At 33.1% G+C, this 13988-nt stretch overlaps 1 protein-coding gene across 1 annotated transcript; it reads right to left on the minus strand.

Moving 5' to 3' along the window:
• Positions 1 to 9680: 9680 nt before the first annotated feature.
• LOC110996674 (procathepsin L) lies at positions 9681 to 13460 on the minus strand. The gene is made up of 6 exons (XM_045630440.1): positions 13218 to 13460; positions 12768 to 12980; positions 12109 to 12235; positions 10880 to 11061; positions 10197 to 10304; positions 9681 to 9840 (listed from the first exon to the last, which is right to left on the minus strand). Exons 1-6 carry the CDS (start codon positions 13429 to 13431, stop codon positions 9704 to 9706), a joined length of 981 nt encoding a protein of 326 aa, XP_045486396.1. The 5' UTR covers positions 13432 to 13460; the 3' UTR covers positions 9681 to 9703.
• Positions 13461 to 13988: the final 528 nt, after the last annotated feature.

The following is a 13988-nucleotide window of genomic DNA, read 5'->3' on the forward strand; positions in this document are numbered from 1 at the left end:
TGGGCGGCGGTATCACTTAACATGAGGTTCCTGCCCGTTTGCCCCCTGTTCTATATAAAAAAAAGTGTTCTGCTCATATTTGTACACGTTTATTTATATATTGTAAAACGGTTTCTTTATTGAAGTTTCTTTTAATTTACATATAATTTACTTACGCGATATTTTAATTACGTAATTAATTATATTAAGTATTTTAATTTACGCGATATAGTAGGTCATCATATAAGAAACAAACACGTCCTTGGCTTCCTTACATATAAGCAAGCATTACCAAAACAAATAAAGGTAACAAATACACGTACATTCATTTTATAGTGATATGGTGGCGGATTTTCTGTATAAATAACATTCAAACGAGTCTCGGCTTGAGGATAATCCTGATTTACAGCGCAACCCGCGGCGCGGGCGCTTGCGTGAGGAATGTCGCCTAATTGGGGAAATAACTTGTAAATATTGTACCTGCTTCACAAGGACACGTATACTAGTTACGTCAAATAATAGCGATATTTTTCATATATGTAAATAACGTTTTAACACGAGATTAGTTTAATATTTTTCTACAAGACGTACTTAAAGTCTGAATATTTTTTTCAGCCAATTAAGTATTTCTGTACGATTTCCACTAGTAGATACATAAATTAGTAACGAAAGATTAGACGATTGCATTATTGATATTGTTAACGAAACAGACTTACAGAGAACACACAACATGCGCAAAACACGATACATCAATGACAAGTTTGCAGCACATTTAAAAGAAAACATTACACTAAATGAGAAGAGAAATAATACAATAAAAAAACAAATATTTAATCAAACAGGCAATTAAAAAATGCAATATATTCCATCTTTGCAATTGTAATTGGTGATCGTTATTGTTCAAAATACACGAAATTCAGTCGAAACTTCGGCTACAGTTGAAAACGTCCGATAAATCGCTAACTACATAATTTCAGAAAGTGTACTTAATTTATTGAAATATTTGCTAGATTTCCTTTAATTATTTGTTTTCATTGAACTTATCACTATTGTAAGATTCATTAACGGAATTTATGTCCTATAACACTGGGAAAAAATAATTGGTATTATAATAGTGTTGACACTCAGACTTCACTTTAATTTAGAAAACATATCAGTAGAAGATACAAGCATCCGAATGGAAAACAAAGCAATGAGGTAGTCATCACGCCAATGTTTTAGTTTTGTGTTCATTTAATTTGCTCTTATTTTTATTTTCTTTATTCCTACATTAACTATGTATGCAGGGTAAATTCGCAGATACTTGGCAGACCCATGTGACTTAAAAATAAAGAATCCCCTTGCTCGTTGTGTGATTGTGGGCTACTTGAGTGTGAGGATTGATCTGGTTAGAGCTGCGTCTTCTCAAGCAGTCCTCCTTGTATCTTGTGTGATGTTTGAAAGCAAAGCGAAGAGTTTTTAATTATAGTCAGAAACAGTCAAGAGTATAGTAAATCTCAACAGTATTTTCCACTATATAGTACTGCATTAAACAAAATTAAGTCGAAAAATTGTTAACACAATTTACGCTAATTTTATTTGTAAAACTGATAATAATCCTTTGCTTTTGCTATGAATAATTTAAATTCAATTTCAGAGATTGAAAGCAAGTCGCCTGAAGGGAAAATTAAGTTGATAAAGAAAACAGATGGTGTAACAAATAGTAACAAAACCCCCCCATTGTTTATTATGTTTGCAAATTACAATAAATATCACAAAGCGTTGGGGGAGGCCGTAGTTCACAAGCGGAAGCGGTTGAAAGAACAATTTCAGAATATGTTAAGTATTATTTAAAGAACTATAAAATATGAGTAAGAGAATCAAAATTACGATTTAAAAAGGTTTTGGGATAGTTATATGTATCACCCGTGACTTCTACATAGGACTAAATACATTTTTAGCAAAAGCCAAATAGAATTCGAGTTTCCTTCCGGAGGTAGATATGATATGAACCGCAAGTGTTCTCAGTGCAGCGTTATAAAGTAATCTTGCTTCACTAGTATAAAAGTAAAAGGAAGGATAGGCAACTCGGCTAAACCTGTTTTTAGTACAAATACCCTACTTTTCAAGGCTAAATTAACTTACTGCTCAACGGCGCAGAATCATGGACGTTGACAGAGACTAAGTTCAAAGTAACTGTAAGCTATCGAGATCTGGCTACGTATCGTATCCGTACTGAACAGCTCGCTCAATGTAGAAGAACACAGAAGTGCTGAACTGCACAGAAGAAAATTGCATTCTTCGGCGTTATATTACACGTCTTACGTAACACCAAAATATACGAGCTCCTTCAAGTACTAATACAAAGCAATGTGAGCAAACAAAAGCAGACAAAAGTTTGGTGAAAGCATCAAGCCATTGTTGCGGCATTGAAAATTCAGCCATGATTATTGCCAACCTTTAAAAGGAGATGACAGAAGAAGAACTCTACCAATATACACTGTTTAATTTGAAATTACTATTCCAATCGGCCATTGCTTTCTCTGTCCCGCCTCAGCTTTCAAGTTACGCCACATGCCCCGAAGCACTACACATGGCTTTTTAAACGTTTTACAGACAATCGGTTTTTAAGTTATTGTTGAAATTAGCGTTAATGTATTGTGAGGGGAGACAAAGGATATACTTCCTCTTTGGTGACAAAACGTAGGGAAAGTGTCTTTCAGGGTTTGAAGGTCATGGCAGGTGGACATATACGTTATATAGTATAACGCCGCCGTTCATACAATTTGAGAGAAAACCGGATTCTTCTGTATCTAATTCCATTAAGTTACAAATTATCCTAATATCCGTAAGCTTGGTGTTAGTGATACTATTAAAATCGGGATCAAAATCACTACTATGAGTTGTAGTATCAGAGGCCAGAGCCGTTTCATTCAATTTATTCAAAGTCGTAAGATAAAAGGAAGTGGAATCGACTTCCCTGGAAGATGCAGTCTTCAATTATTAAAAAAAGAGTATATTCCTCTTTCAAAGGCCGACTGACTAAAATAGGTGTTTTTGGTTTTTCCCTTATTTATAAAAAAACCCTTGGACTCGTTATCAGAAGTCAAAACAAAGATAAATGTCAAAAAAAAGTAAACATTTAACTAACATAGTACTAAAAAAGTGTTAAGATTTGTTTTTTTTAATAAACCCCATATTGTGTTAGTGCCCTTCATTGCAATAATTGTATTTATGCAATTTACAAAGCAATTGACAACCACATTTTGGACATCTTCGTTGAACACCGGACGCAATCCTTCTGAGCACAAAGCGACATCTATTGTAAAGAATAGTCTTGAATTACACAATTTAGCAGAATCCGAGGTAACAATGAAGTTTTATTTCATGCAGGCCGGATGCGTTTGTCTAATACCAGAATACAATAAATGTGGAGACAGTATTCCAATAAATTGTGATCGTGGGTGGAACAGAGATTCCGTGGAGATGAAATGTTTCATTGCAGATTTTACTTCGAATTAAGTATAGAACTTCGTTAAGATAAAATTATTAATAAAAATACAAATAAACTTTAGCATAAAAGAAGTGGTTAAATGCTTTTTTAAAGAACTGCCATAATAATGTTCCTACATAATAATAAGTGAAATAGTAATCTAATCAAAATTATAATTGAAATTAATTTAAAAAATCTTTCTAGATTTCTGATCAGGCTTATGCGCCCGAGTGCCTTCTTTGGTTTTCTGAAGTTTTCTTTCACCAGCCGACTTTAAGGATGAAAATCATACAAATATTTTTTTGAATTTCGTCATCTCCATGTATTTTTATTCCAACACGTAATGCGCGGAAGACGTTTATAATTTCATAATATTAAAATGTTTCGCATTGATCCGTCCAACAATAGTGAACAATTACAACAATAGGTGTATATAACAATGATTCTATGGCAAACATGTGAAATGTCATTGGTACCAATGATTTGTTAACGTAGTAACTTCCACGCAAGGTTCGGGGGATTTAATTCCTTATTTACATACACGAAGAGGCGTTTACAGTATGTCAAGAATAATTATGGTAGTCTGTTCGTGGCTCAGGTGCTAAAAATTGTTAGTTAGCGAAGAATGTGGACAAAGGCAGCTAAGGATGGGCGATTGTAGGCATTGTGTTGGGTGTGTGTGCACAATGGATCACGTTTAGAATTTTTGGACAATTTTTGGCTTTTTGCAACGGGTTGCACCTTGATACCAGGGCCGAATCCTAAACTATTTGTGAAGGATTTGGTCTGTTTATATTACGCAATTTACGCTTATGAGTAACTTTTATTACTTAAGTTATCTTTATCTATATTATATAATAATTACACATTTACTCACTTAAGTTTTAAGTTGTATCGTTTTATCATTATGTGATAAAGTTGGAACAGGAAAAATAAAGATATATATGATGATGTGAAATATTGTTTTTATATTACAGAATTTATTAATGTACAGTGTAGGTTAGTGTAAACAGAAAGTGACTTAGTGAGAGAATTTAAAAGGATAATTCGAATAAGTGAACTAGGATGAGTTTACATTAGTGCTAAACTGTGTTAAACTGAAAATATAGAACACAAGAATAGAGTATCTTCTCTTTAATAGAGACTGTAAGTGTTGTAAGTAGACACTTTCTCATGTTAAATATCTTTTTGACTTAAGTTACCAATTAGTCTTGAGTTATGCCAGATCTTAATGATCTATGACTTAGTGCAGAGACAAAATATTTTATTAAAAGTGATAGTGACAGTTACAGTGCGGCCCTGGACAAATTAGCGAAACATCGGGGTGGCATACTTTCCGAAACTACTTGTCGTTCCACAATGGGACAGTTGTCGAGCCTGAACACAAAACGGGGGCAGATACGCGGAAAATGGACCATTCGACAGAATAGATTCTACAATGAGACTCATAGAAATAATTTTATTTTTAACCCTATATTTAAAAGTTTTTAAAATCAATCACGACAATTAAAAACAAATAATTTGATTAAGACTGAAAACTGCTACCACACTCCCTCAGAAATGAAGATCGGCTACGGACATATACTGCAACATATAATACCTATATGATTTTGTGTGCATAGTCGGTGTACTGAAACTCTTAAATCTTCTTTTAAATAGATTTTTATTTTCGCCTATATAGCGTCGGAGAGTATAGAAATAGACCATAAGTTTTGACAACGATTTTAATTAACTGTTTTTAATATAACGTCATATAATGATAAATAATATGACATTTGCGTGCCTAATTTTGTAATTTATTAATCAGAATGTACGAAATTTTTGCAATTCAGAGATTTATTTATTTATAACAAAACTTTGGAGTATTTTTTTTATATAGATCAGGGTACAAACGGGCAGGAGGCTCACCTGATGTTAAGTGATGTAAGTGCCCATGGACACTCTCAATGTCAGACGTCACGCGAGTGCGTTGCCGGCCTTTTAAGAATTGGTACGGTCTTTAATTTACTTTCGCCATATATCATGTGTTTCTATTTCTATGCCAAATAAAGAATGACTCTTTTGCTATTTTAACAAGAAACGACGATCGTGCATCACGACGCTTGGGGATATCAACAAAGAAAGAAGCCAGGAAGACAGTACCGAGTTGTACAGTTCTAAGTAATATTGACTATAGAAAACTACGCTTAAATGTAGTCTCTTAATTTGTATGAAAGTAACGTCTTATCCCAGTTTCATTCACAAATATTTACAACGGCCTAAGCCATCAAATACGCCGATTTCATTGAAACTTTTGTTGAAATTGCAGCCTCTCACAATCATTGTTCTGCGTATTCTATAAAATACCATTGTATGAAAGAATAGATAGTTTTTATACAAAAATAACGTGAAAGTTTCGGCCTAATTAATATTGCTAGTTTGTGCGTTCGTTTCTTAACCATATCAATGATACTTCTTTATTAAAACTTGTAAAATGATAATGCCGTAAGACCTAAATTCTATATAAAAAGGTGCGTACTAAGTAAACGTGTCACAAGTGAAACTTCTTTGTAAATTTATTATAACTAAGGTAATAGATGATCATGCACCAGTATATGATCACTCCATATATTATATATTTACACTGCTTACACACTGTATACGAGCTGATGAAGTTGCAAAGTGCATCTAAAGTTCTAATATGTATCTACTAAACGAATAAATCAATTAGTAGCGTGTTTTTTCTCGATCTCCCTTTCTCACTCTCTCTCTCAATCGGTCTCAATCGTTCTCTTCGTTTTCTTTGACAAAAACGCTGCACATCTTCGTGACGCTAATATTTTTTTTTATAGGAGGCAAACGAGCAGGAGGTTCACCTGATGTTAAGTGATACCGCCGCCCGTGGACACTCTCGATGCCAGATGACACGCAATAATAATATTGTTATCATTGCGTGTCATCCGTAAAAATCATACCCTGATGCGCCTAAAGAAGTTTCACTTCAAAAATAATAGCTACGTCGTAGTCCGTTATTTACTGTATAAACCGCACTTCACTGTAAGCTTCTTCGTTAGAACTGAAATAGGATTTTCCAAAGCTAATTTATATCTATATCATTTCAATTAGTAAATTCTGGTTGGAGATTTCAAACTTTTATTCCGATAAGAAGTTTATTTATTATTGTAATAGAATAAATTTTCTTTTGTATCTTTACTTGTTTATATACGGGTTTACCTATATATGTATATTTAATTGTTTTAGTTAAAAAGAGTAACTATCTTGAGCCTACAACTTTGATGTAATATTATTATTAATTCTCACTTACGGTGAAGGAAAGATCGTTAACGTCATTATAAAACCATCATGGCTGCTAAACGGGGCTGCTCTACTTGCCTATTAGAAATAATAAGGTTCTCATTTATTTCTAACAAGAAATTATTAATAACACGTTATAAAACACTACAAGAGTCTTCTAGACCAACAAATTTGAGTGATTTTAAAAATACAGAGAGCAAAATTATTTAATAATAATATAAATAAATATTTTTTTTATGATTTGTAAATCCAATAGGCAAGTAGGTCATCAGCCTCCTGTGCCTAACATACGCTGTCGACGTTTTGGGTCTTAGGCAAGTCGATTTCAATATTTTCCTTCACCTTCACAAAAAAGTCCACTAGTGCACAGCCGTGGATCGAACCGACAACCTCAAGGATGAGAGTCGCACGATGAAGCCACTAGGCTACTACTGCTAAAATTTGATATAGTAACATTAATTTGGTTATTTTAAATTTTAATTTTATATTTCAAATATCCCTTACCAGCCTAACCCTTACTACAAAAGCTTAATCATTACACCATTCGTTTCCACTTCATCCACTATGTTTCCACTTAACTTCATTTACACTCATTCAAATTAAATATTCTATTAATATACAATACATATATTATTTAGTTCGCCCATTCACAAAACACCTTACCGAGCCTTAAGCCGGAAAGATCGACAACTGACTTATAACATAGTAATGCTTTGAAACGAACCGACTTTGGTATTAACTATTTTGTATATAGGGTTATTACAGACGAGTCGTTAAACGCGTCGTTACTGGCGTTGTTAAGAAACAACGACCTTTTTAACTGTTTTTGTTTTTCATTTGTTATAATTTTTTATAGCCAATTATCATGTGATAAGTGATACAAATCATACAGTATCGATGCGAAAATGTAAACATTTTTTGGAATTTATCTATAACCGTCGAAAAGAAAAGTATTCATCCGCACCTGAATAACTAATATTTTTAAAAGTTTGAAACAAAGAAACTAAAAATCTACTGCTATGATATAGGCTATAAAAATTAATTATGTTCTGTATATTTTCAAAATATAAAAATTCAACAGTGCCATGTCATATTGTATATCACTGCTACAATTTAAAAATACTTATTTATTCAATTAATCCAGGTATTAACGTTACACTAATTCAAAGATTCCAGATATAGACAATTTATCTCATATTTAAAAATATACTTATTGTATTTATTTGTTAAAAGCTACTATTTATAGTTATAACGCTCGTGTATAATTTGCCTTAGTAATAACCGGCAGACAGTAAGGCACCGAGATTAACATTGATCGAGCATTTCATTAACCAGTCCGACATTGTTAGCATTTTTAGAGGATTCATTGTTATTTATAAACGCTGTAAGTGGGATTATCTCAGTGAAAAGCTACCGGTGTACATTGTATCTTAGTATGAATGAAATTTCTATGTATTTACTTAATAAATACTTATTTTTTGTTGTGTCGTAAGGTTTCATTCAAGAATTGTGGTATTTTTTTTATGCAATAGTAGAAAAACGGTCAGAAAGCTCACCTGATATCGCTGCCCATGCACAATCAAATAATAATAATAATGTACTTAACCAGTAGTGTAAGATATTATATTATGTTAGATGGAGTGAAATTTAATATTATATTAAAAAAAATAGTATTTATGTCTTTTTTTTGACGAGCAATATATTAAATTAATTTCTACCACTAAATAATACCGCCATGAACACTCACATTGACAGAAAGTTGGCAAGTGCGTTGCCGGCCTTTTAAAAATTGATACGCCCTTTTCTTGATCCATCCTTAGTCGATTGGGTTAAACGTTGAATTCACTAGTCCAACATTACTGGCCACAACATTGGCCACAATTTCACGAAATTAAATATTTTTTCTCATGTGAAATATAAAACAGGAATTATTTCTCTAACACAAAGCCTATTTCACACACGAGCTGATGTCAACGAGTATCAAAGCTGGGATTATCTGACGATACCAATTGAACATTTATTATAATTGAAATAACCAATTTAATCAAAAAGTTAATTTGTAAATCAATTTTGTTCAAAGTACCAGCTGTATCACATCGACGTCCATCGTTCCATAACTGAGGGTTTATTAAGGTAATTTTTGCCGCCCACCAGCACTAAATGGAACCAGCTGCCCACTAAAGTATTTTCGTACCAATTTCACTTACGGCCTTCAAGAAAAGACCGGCACTTGCGAGCCTTCATGCAGCATGCATTTCAGCAATGTGAGTGTCCATGGCAGTATCACTTAACATCATTAAAAACTATTTAAGTTTATGTATATCTTAATAACGCAGTAATTTATTCTACAACAAATTTTTTTAAGTTTTTCTGTTATTTTTCTCTATTTAAATAACACTTTAATTTAAGTTATAATCTTAACTAACAAATAAAGAATAGGGGTTGTTCGTAGAGGGTGGATGAAAATTAAGGGCTGTATTTATTTTTGTACGATACAGTCATAAAAAATAAAGAAAAAAGTTTTGTTTAAATACTATTGTTTTTGTCGTGGACACCCCTTATCACTTAGGGATTTCAGAGATAGATAGTAGCCGATTTTCACACATACTGATTCAAGATCGATTAAATATAATGTTTGAGATATAAAGATGTTTCTTTTTGTTTGTGGCAATGTTCGTTTCGTTTTTTAACTTCTTTAAGACTATATTTTTCTAAAAATGATCTACTATATGCATATTTACAGAAATATGCATATAAGTAGATCATAAAATGCGCACGCATTTATGACGCGCAACCGAAATATGTGACGCGTAATCGAAAAATGTGACGGTAATTTTTTTCCAATGCTGATAAAGAAGTTTCACTTCATTATCGTTATATAATATAACATAAGCATTAAACTAAACTCAAATTCAGAAATAAATGAAACACATACTTTCAATGAATGAATTTAATACATCAATCCACGATTGGCAGTACTGGAGTGGCTACCATCAAATTGAGGCAGTTGATGCCTCTTTCGATTCGGAAAAAGCCGTCTTCACCCCAACCTTGACCCCAAGAGTTTTTCACGATCCAGTACGGAATACCATTTTCTAGAAATATTCAATGTGTAAGCCTTTACTTGTTTAAGCTATGGCGGAATATGGTTAAACTTAGTTTTAATGCTATAAAAAAATTAGTAGTAAGAATATCCATAGCGCTAAACTATTTTCACACCATCACACACTACAGCGAGATTACATATTACTTAGTTAAATGTATTGAATAATTTTTAATGTAATTTTTTCATTTTAAAAGTTTCTTTACATCTGGATTTGGGCTTATAGTCAACCCATACATATAAGCTGGTTATCCACTAGGGTATTAGAAAACTTTTAGCCTTGTGGGAAGATTTTCTTCCTTGGTCTGAGAGATAAATGATGGTAATATAAATAGAGGTGATAAATACCTGTTCCATATCCAACAACCAGAATAGCGTGGTTAAGAGTGTTAGTCTTACAGTCTGAAGATTTAATGATTCCGTTTATGTATTTACCGAGTGGCACTGCATCGAGTGCTGTTGAAAGATACAGGTATATATTAAGAATAATAATCCATTGCAATCCTATAGGGATCTTGGAATATTTTTTATTTCATAGACATGTAAAGTAAACATAAGCCTGACAGGCAAGATTTTCGGAGATGAGGTATCCCGCACGCAAGAACCGATTCCAGACTGTGCGGGTTTTTACCTTGCCGATTTTGACCTTGTTATTGAAATAGAGTGCTGGAATGTTTTTGTGTCACTTCTTCTATCGTTCTAGAACCTTGATTCAAGTAGGCAGAAAATTCTAATTCGCAATATATTTTTTTCCGTTCATAAGTTAAGCGTATGTTACCCTGATGAATAAGTTATATTAATATAGACAAATATTCTTTATACGTTATTTTTAATAGAGTTTGAGATAACATTTCATTTGCTTCTTCTTACCTTAAATCTGTTTTACAATTTTTGTTTATTAGATTCACCGCTAATAAAATATTATATATGTGAACGCTATACAAACTTATTATAGAACTAATAAATTGTAAAAATAAATAATATAATATAATATTTAGTAAATATATCTTCTATTAAATAAAAATGATTACCCATCATTAAAGGGCCGTGTTCGTGTAATAAATTCTTTAATTTTTCCTCATCTGTATCGACTTTCACATTTTTGCATCCCTTTACTGTAACCTTCACTTTCTCCTTCTTATATCTACATGTACTGTCTTGTGATTCGTATGGATAGTCTTTTTCTGCCATTGCCCCATTATCCTTATAATATCTTAAAGAAATATAGAATAACATATCCGATCATTTATAATATTTAAAACACCACCACGTAATCACCAACTGTTAGCTATATAGTCTTAATAACCATAATTTAGGCATATATTATATTCTTTTTTATAGAATATAGGGCAAACGGGCTGGAGATTCAACTCTTGCCCATGGATACTTAAATTGATAGAAGGCTCGCGAGTTCATTTAAAAGTTGGTACGCTCTGTCATACCCCTAAATTGTAAGCCTTATTGCTAACACAATATTAAATATAGTCATGTCATCATTAGCTAAATGTTAAAACAGTCATGTCATCATAAGTTATGGGAGATAGACACCATCCCTTTGGAAGCAGTTAGTCTACTTTGAGATCTTAGATTTCTCTATATCTTAGAATCAGTACTCCTGCTGAGAACTTGTCTCTTTATAGACGTGAAGTGGTTGCACGAAGTGAAGGCCGACTCATCTTCTTAAGGGTTAAAGATCCTAACCTATTCCGTTATCAACATTAATATTATATATAAATTACATTAAAAAAATGTAAGTAGGTAACAAAAGTTATAAGGCAACAGGCGGCCTTATCGATGACAAGCGATTTCTTCCAGGCAACCCTAATATGGAACAATAAAAAAGTAACACCTACAGAGGGTAGAGTACAAGAAATGCCTGATAAATTAATAAAAAAATACTAAAAATAGCATGCACCTAAAACTAAAATAAAATAAAATACATACAATATAAATAATAGTATGTATAAACAGACCCAAACAAGCTCTGCCAAAGGATAATTGACTCACAATTAATATATATAAGTAGGAGCTATAAGCACTAACTTTTTCTAGAACAGGGGGCATACAGGCAGGAGTCTCACCTGATGTTAAGTGATACCACCGCCGAAGGACAATGCCAGAGGGCTCGCGAGTGCGTTGCGACCTTTTAAGAATTGGTACGCTTCAGTAGGCAGCTGGTTCCACAAAGTATTAAAGTTTATAAATACTATTATATATACATACTATAATATTAGGTTAAATGAATTGAAGCCAAACTCACAAGATTGGATTCTCTAAAGCATTTGTTCCAGAACATCCCCCAGATCTCTTGTCGCAATCGACCAGCTGCTGTTCGGATACTTCTTCAATTTTCTTGTGTTTTATTGCATATTGACTCTCGACAGCACCTTTAATTTGTGTAATGTTTGTATGTTGTCAATTGTAATGTTACAGATGTATATCCTTCGGTGAAAGATTTGCTTTTTTAGTAGCCAGAAAATCACACAAGTAAAAATAGTAGTAAATTATGACTTCTTAGAGCAGTGTTGGACTAGTGGCTAGGTTCGACACCCGGCTGTGCACCAATGGACTTTCTTTCTATGTGCGCATTTAACATTTGCTCGAACGGTGAAGGAAAACATCGTGAGGAAACCGACATGTCTTAGACCCAAAAAGTCGACGACGTGTGACGACGACGACTAAATGGGCCCTTTTATTAGTAAAGTATATAGCACTAATTATGTGCCGGGCTTATCATTTTTCAATAGCTTAAATTTTCTATTAGTTATATATTAAGCATAATTAATTAAATAAAATATTAGATTAAAAAAAAAAGGTTTAAATTTTACCAATGAAGCATTGTATCATTATTAACATGAATAAATTTCATCATAATAAACCAATTATCTACTGGTAAGGATATTTCTTTTTCTACTTTACCTGTAGCTGAAAAGGCCCAACAGGAACCACATGCTCTCTGATCCTTGACCTGGCTGACAACTTTCTTCGTCCTCCAGTCAAACGATTCAGGTGCTATTATTGAAGAGTTGACTTGGCTAATTGAATCCGGGCATTTTGGGCCACCCGTGCCTGTCAGCCCCGTAGCATACATGAGAAACTCCTCGTCAGTCAAATCAGCAAACTTTGTTATACCTAAAAACATTCAATATAAGTATTGTGAAAATAATAATACTGTATTAAGTGATACAATTTGTCTCTGTCGAATTGTGCTTGTCTTTGACATATTTGACATTGTTTGAATTAAAATTGTCAAAATTAACCATTCAGATTTTCAGTTATTTAAAATGCGTTATGTATATACAATGTCAAACTTAATTAGCTAGACAATACGTTGCAGATTTGTATAAATAAAAATTAAAAATACTATACCATAAACAGCGTTAGTACTCTCTGCATTCTTCCGATTAATTTCCTCAAGGTTTTCAGAGAAAATCAGGAATCGTGTAAACTTCTCCCGTTCATTAACGTACTGCTTATTATGAGCGATGATAAACTCATCAAAATGACTCTCAGCATCGGCGAGGTCATAATACGTACTCTCAACGAGTAAGAAATTAACAAACAGTAAACAAATAACGAACATGATTAAAAATAGAAAGCGCTTCCTTGCTTTTATATATTTGATTCGCAAACATTCCTAATAAATATGTATTTGTGATATTCTAAGAATTTATACATATATCGTAAATAGAATAACTTTGATGTCATAAATTTGATTGCGCATCGTTGAGGTGTTTGTGGAAAATGTTTAACAATCTCATGTTTTATTACTTGTTGCTAACGACCACTTATAATTTTATTCTTCATTTTTCAGTCGCGTAGGCTCTTCATTCGTGAAGGTCGTGTTAGTGGCTCCCACAACGTCCTGCTCTATCCCTATTTCAGTAGGCCTCTGCGCCTGGCTGATGGTTAGGCCTTAACAGGATCGGTCTAGTGAGTAGGGGATTGGCCTTGATTCAAACCCTGCTTGGGTTTGGATCCTGACCTCAAGGCCAAGGTAACATAACTCAGGATGCTCTGACAACAGAGTGTCGATAATTGTATTATTTCATGTCAAATAATTGGTCATCTTATCTGCATTTTTTCGGGCTTCTATTAATCTTTTATGTTATATATTTTTACAACTTCGAGTTTTGTTGG

Source organism: Pieris rapae, chromosome 12, assembly GCF_905147795.1.
Source record: "Pieris rapae chromosome 12, ilPieRapa1.1, whole genome shotgun sequence".
Classification (NCBI taxonomy): domain Eukaryota; kingdom Metazoa; phylum Arthropoda; class Insecta; order Lepidoptera; family Pieridae; genus Pieris; species Pieris rapae.

What these genes read in the sequence shown, in the direction of transcription:
- LOC110996674 (XM_045630440.1), bottom strand. Translation starts at nt 13,431, where the DNA reads ATGTTCGTTATTTGTTTACTGTTTGTTAATTTCTTACTCGTTGAGAGT. An exon ending in TTGGGCCTTTTCAGCTACAG is followed by an intron (nt 12,236 to 12,767) that starts GTAAAGTAGAAA and finishes CACAAATTAAAG; the next exon opens with GTGCTGTCGAGAGTCAATAT. An exon ending in ACACGGCCCTTTAATGATGG is followed by an intron (nt 10,305 to 10,879) that starts GTAATCATTTTT and finishes ATCTTTCAACAG; the next exon opens with CACTCGATGCAGTGCCACTC.